Source organism: Chrysochloris asiatica, unplaced genomic scaffold (genome assembly GCF_000296735.1).
Source record: "Chrysochloris asiatica unplaced genomic scaffold, ChrAsi1.0 scaffold00357, whole genome shotgun sequence".
NCBI lineage: Eukaryota > Metazoa > Chordata > Mammalia > Afrosoricida > Chrysochloridae > Chrysochloris > Chrysochloris asiatica.
This window is the reverse complement of record NW_006408875.1, coordinates 869,609-878,903: the sequence shown is the minus strand read 5'-3', so window position 1 is coordinate 878,903 and position 9,295 is coordinate 869,609. Positions and strand designations below refer to the sequence as shown.

The 9,295-nt window shown below is 35.7% G+C and overlaps 1 protein-coding gene across 1 annotated transcript in view; it reads left to right on the top strand.

The window, feature by feature from the left end:
- The window catches only part of ZNF25 (zinc finger protein 25), a 42,269-nt gene extending 37,016 nt beyond the window's left edge, over nucleotides 1–5,253 (top strand). Inside the window, exons 3-4 of the mRNA XM_006876158.1 lie at nucleotides 973–1,072; nucleotides 4,209–5,253. Coding sequence (XP_006876220.1) covers nucleotides 973–1,072; nucleotides 4,209–5,253 — 1,145 coding nt within the window. The remainder of the gene's footprint in view (nucleotides 1–972; nucleotides 1,073–4,208) is intronic.
- Nucleotides 5,254–9,295: the final 4,042 nt, after the last annotated feature.

Genomic DNA, 9,295 nt, shown 5'->3' with positions numbered 1-9,295 from the left:
TTAGGAACAGTTTAGTTTGTTCCTTTTCAGTGAGGATCATCTCAATGTGGCAGGGGGAACTCATGTAGGGGTTGATCTGACCTTGAGTTCTGTTAAGTTCAGTGTCACAGTTAGGGGGCTTTGTTGACCTGGATGTGCTCAATGACCAGAGAATTTACCTCTAAACCCGAAGTTCAGCATTGCTTGCAAACTAACATCTTTCAGATACTTGGTGGCTTTTTGGATATGCTTACCCTTGATGCCTGGGCAGTTTCACAGATGTTCTTAAAATGGACCCAGAGATTTGAACCTCTTGATTTGCATGATTTTGTGGGATTTTCTACGTCAAGTGAGAAGCGAACCATTTTGGGTGATTACCTCAGGCTGCTTATGGGAAGATTAGCACTCTTAAGAGTAAAAGTTGATTAATAGATTTTGGATTCATATTCAGAAAAAAAAAATGTGTCCTTGCTACCCTATTGAATAAACCTACATTTACCACACTTATCTAAGACTTTTCATTGTTATAACTCTTGAAACTGTGCTTTCTTATCCTTCAGAGTTTTCTAAATTCCAAGTAATGTGTGTTGTTGTTGTTGTTAGGTGCCATTGAGGCGGTACCGACTCATAGAGACCTTATGCACAGCAGAACGAAGCACTACCCTTTCCTGGGCCAACCTCACGATTGTTGCCACACTTGAGCCCATTTATGTTGCCAATTTGCCAATACATCTTGCAGGGGTCTTCCTCTTTTTCTCTGACTGTCTACCTTACCAAACATGATATCCTTCTCCAGTGACTAGTCCCTCCTGACAATATGTCCGAAGTATGAGAGACAAAATTTGCTTATCCTGTCCTCCAAGGAGCACTCTGACTGCACTTCTTCCAACATAGATCTGTTGGTTCTTTTGGCAGCCCGTGGCACTTTCAGTATTCTCCTCCAACACCATAACTCAAAAGTAATGTGTACCATTTTATATTTTCTTTTAATAGGCTATCGTGTGAATAAGCCAAATGCGGTCTTCAAGTTGAAGCAAGGTAAAGAGCCATGGATGTTAGAGGTAGAATTTCCACATCAAGGATACCCTGGTGAGTAAGTGGAAACTATATCCCATGTTATTGGTAAGGTAGTAATGGCCTTTTGGAGGAAAAAAAAAAAAAAAACTAGTGCCCTTTGCTTTTTGAAATGACTGAGAACACTAGATCTGTATATGAAGGAAAACTAGATCATGTCTTCAGTTTTTATTTTCTCTACCTAGATTCCTTCCTTTGCTTGACATTTTAAACACAGAATTACTTCTGTTTCCTATATACAAAATCCATTCCCTGCCTAACCTTGTTTTAGAATTTTAGACTTTTTCGGTAGAATTCCTACCTACCCACAACCTGCCATTAGTGGGTAATCTTAAAGTTATTGTAAATCTGGCCTATAATTTTTTTTTTTTCACAACTCTACATTTCCCTTTCATGAGCAATGATATTCCTCATACTCATATTCAGCACTAGTTTTATTTTCTTTTTGCCATTTTAATTTCTTAAATACCATAATAAATCATTATACTTCTCATTAACTGTATTATTTCAGAGTTGATAACTTCATTCTAGGTGATGTCTTCTCTTTACAAGTAATGCCAGTAATCCTTTCTAAAATCTACTGTACCTTATTTGCAGTGTTAGAACCCTGTTTCTTTGAATGCTTTTCATGTATTTTCAAACTTGTGCACTGATGTGTTTCCAGCAACAGGAACAATGCCTGGCATTTACTAGTTGCTTACTAATATTTGTTGAAAGAATTTTTTATTTACAAGAGACAGACAATGTTCTCTGCTGTGTGAGTTAATGTGCTGGCCTGCAAAGTTGGTTTAAACTGAAAGGTCAGTGGTTCAGGCTCACCAGCTTCTCCTTGGAAACCCTCTGCAGGGTTGCTATGGGTCGGAAATGGCTCAACAACACTTAACAACAACATACTCTTTAGAATAACTTCTGCAAGAGCACATCCATTCTCATGACACTTAGCGTTAGTTCTTAACTTGAGAACTCGTAAAATTGACATCTCCAGCATCTTTATTCTGCATGTATTATCCCAGTCTCAAATTTTATCATCTTACAGAATCGTTTTATTGATCCCCACTGCCTTCTTAAGGTCAGAAATAAATTCTTAATTTTAATTCCCATAGCAGTTGTCTAATGCACTAAACTTAAAGTACTACCAACCTGCCATGGTATATTTACATTGTAAGAAAATACAGTATAAATTTAAACCAGTTGTATTTCAAGAACGAGTCTGGCCCTCTCTTGTGTACTTGTTGTTATTAAGTACGGTGGAGTCACTTCTGACTCATAGTGACCCTGAACACGGTTTCCAAGGCTATAAATCTTTATGGGAGCAGAAAGCCTCATCTCTCTCCCATGGAACGGCTGGTAGTTTCGAACTGCTGATCTTGAGGTTAGCAGCCCGATTCGTAACTACTACGCTACCAGAGCTCTTATATACTGTAACTTGTTTATTCTTGTGGCCCCCAAACAAATGCCAATTTCCATTTCATCCACTCATGTAAATGTCTTCCATGTGTATGATCTTTTTTTATGTATATCCAAGTTATGATTGCACAAGTCCTTATTGAATAACTTTTTTATATGTTGCCTACAAATGCCATGAAATTTCAACTCCAAGTCTCTGCTCATAATATTTAACTTTTCTTTCAAGCGCTTAAAGATGAATAACATGAGGGTCAGTAAAGGTTTTAGAACCGTGTTGAATAATGTAATCTTTAAAGATCACATAGTAAATTGGAACTAGAGACGTGGGAACCAAGATATGAAAGCAAAATGAAAGACTAGAGTTAAGTTAGGGTCAGCAGTGCTTGGAGATGCAAGCAAGTTCCAAATTTAAACTCTCTCATGGTACAATTGTGAATTCAACCCTCTGCTTTAGGGGGGGGGCGGAATGCGTTCCTGAATCATTCTGATCCAGTGTATAGTAAGCCAAGTAAATGGAAAGTAGAAGCCTAAGCTATAGGACTATTCCTGTAAATATAAGGAATTTCATATTCTGAGAAAGTAACTTTTATGTTGACGTCTAGATTCTTGTGGAAATTTATAATCTAGTACTGTAGGATAAAGCACTGGACCACAAGGTCAGTTTGAACCACAAGGTTGGCAGTTCAAGCTCACCAGCCGCTCCTTGGAAACCTTATACAGGGTCACTATGAGTCGGGGCCAATTCAATAGTGCTTAGCAACAACAACAATTATTAAGAATCCTAACATAGTAATCTAGGTTTGCAGGGATAAGGACCTGTACTTCAACTTATTTATTCAATTTAACCTTTTCCTTGTTTTTCTCCTAAACACATTTGTCTACTAATTACTTACAACATTATCTCATTATTTTTCAGTAGTACTTTGAATATCTTTTTTTCTCTGTGCCCCTCTCTTTCTTTTTTATAATAACTTGATCTTCCAGGTTTTGAAAGTCATATTTGTAAAATGTCAGAGGTACTTAGGTTTATCTTCCTTTCCCTGTCTGTTATAGCATTATCTGTTACGTTTCTTTCCAAATCAATGAGATAAAGGAAATTTGTACTTGGAGAGTTCCTTGATTTTAGGAAATTGGCCTGAAGCCTAAGAATTGATCCTAAGATAAAGTGTTAAGATTTATACAATATTAAAATGTGTATTTCTTTATAAAAGGCCTAGGGAATACTGATGGTACAGGAGCAAGGCACCAGGAAATCCCAGCTGACAATTTAAGGCAAGTTCAAGAATTAAGTTTTGATTGGAAGCTCTGTAAGAAAGAGTCCTAATGAAGGTACTGGGGTTGGGAGTGTACTAGTTAATAATAAATGTGAGAAAAGTAACAATGATGTGAGTCACAAATACTGAAATCCAATTGAGAAATCCCCTTTTTATATATATACTGTCTTTAGAATCAGGAGATTCAAACTTTGAAGTCAACTTCTAACGCTTCTGAATTCTTCATTAAAGGAGGCTTTAGAAGTCAAAGCAAAGTTCAGACAATTGAGAGACCAATGAAAATAATACAAGTTATGGCTCATGCTACCAAATATGAAATCACAATGCATGTTAGAGACTTTACATAGTGGACAAACCTTATAATATGGAAGAAATCTACAGAAATTGATTCTTAGAGTTATTTGGAGAATACATACAATAGGCCAAAAAAAAAGTCTTATAAATATAATGAATTTGGGGATTTTTTTTCTCTAGGAATGGAAAACTCACAAAAAATCCGAAAACTGACGCTAGAGAGAAAACCTCAGAAAGTACTGAATGTGAAAAGTCATGTCAGAAATCTTCCCTCAGACTACATCAGGATTCTCAGTCCAAGGAACAACCAAATGGATGTGGGAAATCTGTCTCTAGGAATGGAGATGTCACAACACATCAGAAAACTCACACCCGAGAGAAAACCTATGAATGTAAAGAATGTGATAAAACTTTCTATCACCTGTCATCCCTGAGTAGGCATCTGAGAATTCATGTAGGGGATAAACCCTATGAATGCAATCAGTGTGAAAAAGCCTTCTACCAGAAGCCACACCTTACAGAACATCAGAAAACACACACAGGGGAGAAGCCTTACGAATGTAAGGAATGTGGGAAGTTCTTCTATGTGAAGGCATACCTCATGGTACACCAGAAAACACACACAGGAGAGAAGCCCTATGAATGTAAGGAATGCAGGAAAGCCTTTTCCCAGAAGTCACACCTCACAGTTCATCAGAGAACACATACAGGGGAGAAACCCTATAAATGCACAGAATGTGGGAAATCCTTCTCTAGAAACACACACCTTAAAACCCATCAGAGAAGTCACACTGGAGAGAAACCATATGAATGTAAAGAATGTAAAAAATCCTTCTACCAAAAGTCAGCCCTCACGGTACATCAGCGAACTCACACAGGAGAACGACCCTTTGAATGTAATAAATGTGGGAAAAATTTTTACTATAAGTCCGATCTCACTAAACATCAGAGAAAACACACAGGGGAAAAGCCTTATGAATGTCATGAATGTGGTAAATCTTTCTCTGTGAATTCAGTCCTCAGATTACATCAAAGAACTCACACAGGAGAGAAACCCTATGAATGTAGTGAATGTAAGAAATGCTTCTCTCAGAAGTCACACTTTACCATACATAAGAGAAAACACACAGGAGAGAAACCCTATGAATGTGAACAGTGTGGGAAAACCTTTATCCAGAGGTCAAAGCTCACAGTACATCAGAAGACACATATAGAGAAAAAGTAGTATGAATTAGGAAGTTGATCCTGTCTGAGTTCATTCTTATGAATACCCAGATAAATCCACACAAGAGATAAACCTCAGTAATACTGTCAATGTAGGAATATTTTCAGCCACAATATTTCGACAAACACACAAAAAAATTATGAATTTATAAAGGAGAAATTTTATCATCTTTCCAACATTACTAAATATCAGGAAACATGATGGCAGAAGCCCTATAGTTGTAAGACATGACAAAACTTCTTTCAGAAGTCGGTCCTTATTGTGTAACATAGATAACCACACAGGAAAGAAATCTTACATATGAAATGAATTACAGAAACTGTTCCATCATGTCAGCCATTACTAAACATCCAAGAGCTCACATGAATGAGAAACTCCTATCATTATGCTGAGTATTCAGAAATCTTTATGCGCAAGTCAGACTCATCCATTAAAACTCAAGGGTTTAGATAAGTGCAAGGATTGTGCCAAATATAGAAGAAGACTTTATCAGGAAGTGATATTTTACTGAATGTCAGATTATGATACTTTACAGATATTTTAAATTTGAAAGCTTTTTAACAAAATTCAAGTAGAATGTGAACTGAGAGGAACAGTTAGTAACTACAAGTTATGTTCCAGATCTGATTCCAAGTTTTTCTTTTTTAAAAGAAACTTGCAAATAACTGAGTATATGGAACTATTTTTTGAAGCACAAACAAATGGAATAATCAAGCAACAATATATATCCCAGATGAAGAGTCCTTTAGTATGTAGGACTTATGTATATATGTGTGAGTATTATATTTTATGTTTGATGTGCATGTGAACTCATTCATAATTGTACATAGGAAATATATATAGCCCTTGGTCAATAACTATTACTATCTATATTAAATCTCAGCAGTGACTCCTGTTATCCTGTTAAAGTTTGATACTAAAATTATAATTCATATTTTCCCTTTTTCCTGGTAAATAAATAGATTTGGACATAATTTCTGAATTGATCCTTCAAAAAATAATTTACAAAAATGATTTTGTAAAATTTTCAGCTGCCTCACGGTCAACAAAGTTTTCCATGAGGGATACATTTATTTATAACAAAAGCCTGAGCTTTTGTATAAACACATTTGTATACTGCTAAAGACAGCAATATTTATTGCACTCTACACAATTAAAATATTACCATGTAAAGAAATATTATGATAATTTTAATGATTTAGCAGGCTGCATAGCTGTCTGCTTTTGCATTTATTACGAGAGACCTAAATATTCTTCACTATATTTTTGTAGCTACTATAAGCAACGTGGCATAGTGGGTAAACTGTCAACTTTAAAACTGTCTAGGCTTAAATTCCTGCCTGAGGCATACCACTTAACCTGTTTGTGCTTCAATTTCCTTTTCTATAAAAATAATTATAGTAACAATATCTTAGGATGTTTTGAGGCCTAAATGGATTAATATTTTTAAAGCACTTAGTGTTTGGAATATAGGAAGAGCTTTATGTTAGATATTATCGTCATTATAATGAATCTTTCCTGTGCTAAGCTATACTTTTTCCCCCTAAGCTATACCCACTTTATTGCTGTTAGTGCCTTGATTTAATTTGGCTGTCTGTTTCTCCCATAAGTGCTTTAGGGGCAGGTCTTAACTAGTCCAAGTCTAGTTGGAAAACTACAGCCCAAGGACCAGATGTGGCTTGTTGCCCATATTTAGTCTGCAAACTAAGAATGATTTCACATTTTTAAATAGTTGAAAAAAATAATTTCATGATATGAAAATTATATGAAATTTAGATTTTAGTGTCCATAAATATGGTTTTTATTAGAAAAATAACACAAAACAATTTATGTATAATGTTTAGGGGATTTTTGTGATGTTAAATCTATAACATAATTTTCCTGAAATGTTTTAAAGAAAATTAGGTCGAGTTTTTCTATAACTTAGAACTGAAAAACATTGCAGCAAATGTAGAAGCATTTTTTCTTAAGTGTTGTGTTTCAGAAATGATGCATGCAGCAATTTGTGGGTGGGTCATTTGTTTACAATGTATTTACATGTTAAAAGCCTAAGTGTTAAAAGGAAAATTATTTTCTCAAATAAATGTTTTTTACTTGTTAAGTGTTTTAAATGTTAAAGAAAGACATTTCTTGATGGAATATAGTCATGACTATATTATTAAGTGAACATTGTCTGAGTTAAATTAGATTGATTATTGAGACCATGCCCACATTATTATTTTCTTCCAAATTGATAACCAGTTTTTCCTATACTATAATTTTATCACTGTATCAGGATAAAAAAATCATCTTTATATCATATTTAGTTGACATAACTAAATAACAATAAAATTCAAAATATTCAACTCAACTCTGTCAGCCAAATATAGTAATAGCCTGTGTTATTGTTGTTAAGTGCCATCAAGTCAATTCCGGCTCATAGTGATCCCATAGAGGGTTTCCAAGGTGTGAATAGTGGGTTTGAATCGCCCACTTTAAGGCGAGCAGTGGAGTGTTATCCTTCAGTCCCACATCTGGACTCCAATAACCTCTAACATTATTCTGTTGTCTCCACTTCATGTAATTGTCAAATGCTGTTCCAGTTTAAATCCTGCCATTTTACTTTCTTCCTAATAAACATTACTTTCTTGATGTAAACTTGCCTCATTCTCATTTATCTGATGTTTTAACAGTTTAAATATTTCATAATTGTGTGCCATGATGTTGACTCTGAATTGTAGTGACCCCACATGACAGTGTTGCTGTTAAGTATGGTCAAGTCAGTTCGAGCTCATAGCAGCACTATATACGGTTCCAACTTTCATTGTCCACCTTTCACATGCATAAGAGCCAAGGAGTGTTTCTTATGCATGTGAAAGTTGGACAATAAGTAAGGAAGACTATAGAACTGTTGCATTTAAGTTACTGTGTTGGAGAAGAATATTAAAAGTACCATGGGCTACGACAAGAGCAAACAAATCTGTTGGAAGAAGTACAGCCAGAATGTGCCTTAAAAACTAGGATGACGAGACTTCATCTCTTATACTTTGGACACATTATCAGGACGGACCAGACTCTGGAGACGGATATCATGTTTGGTATCTTGATGGCATGTTTGATAAATCTCAGAATGAAGAAGTTGTTGAATTCTTCAGTTTCATCACTGGCTTTGATAGTTTGTACGTTAATTTGAATAATAGGCATATGTGTATGATCCTATCACAGACCGCATTATACTTCAAGTTCTTGAAATGTTATTTTTTATTGATGAATGCTATGCCATTCTTTTTTAATTTGTTGTTCTTGCCACAGTAGACCTTATGATTATCTCAGATTCAAAATGGCCAATACCAGTCCATTTTAGCTTACTAATGCCTAGGATATTGATGTATATGCATTCCATTTCATTCTTGATAACTGCCAGTTTTCCTAGATTCAGTAGCTTCATATGCAAGTTGGACAATGAATAAGGAAGATCATAGAAGAATTAATGCATTTGATTTATGGTGTTGCAGAAAAATATTAAGAGTACCATGGACTGCCTGAAGAAGAAACAAATCTGTATTAGAAAAAATACAGGCAGAATGCTCCTTAGAAGCCAGAATGGCCAGACCTAATCTCTCATATTTAAGACATAGTATCATGAGGAACCATTCCCTGGAAAAGGACATCATGCTTAATAAAGTGGAGGGTCAGCGAAAAAGAGGGAAAGTCCCAACAAGATGGACTGGCACAGTGGCAGCAGCAGTAGGCTCAGAGTAACAGTGATTTTGAGGATGACTCAGGAGGACCAGGCAGTGTTTTGTTCTATTATGCATTGGGTTGCTATGAGTTGAAACCAACTTAAGAGCAACTAACAACTCCTGGTGTGATGCTGTAGGGTCAGCACTGAACTTCCAACAACCAGGTCGATAGTTCAAACCCACCAGCTGCTCCTCAGAAACCCTATACAGGGTCGTTAGGAGTTGAAGCCAACTTGATGGTGCTTAACAACATCAATGTATATGTAGATACTCCTTTAAGATTATTTCACCCTGCTGCGATACCAGTGGCATTTTCTAAC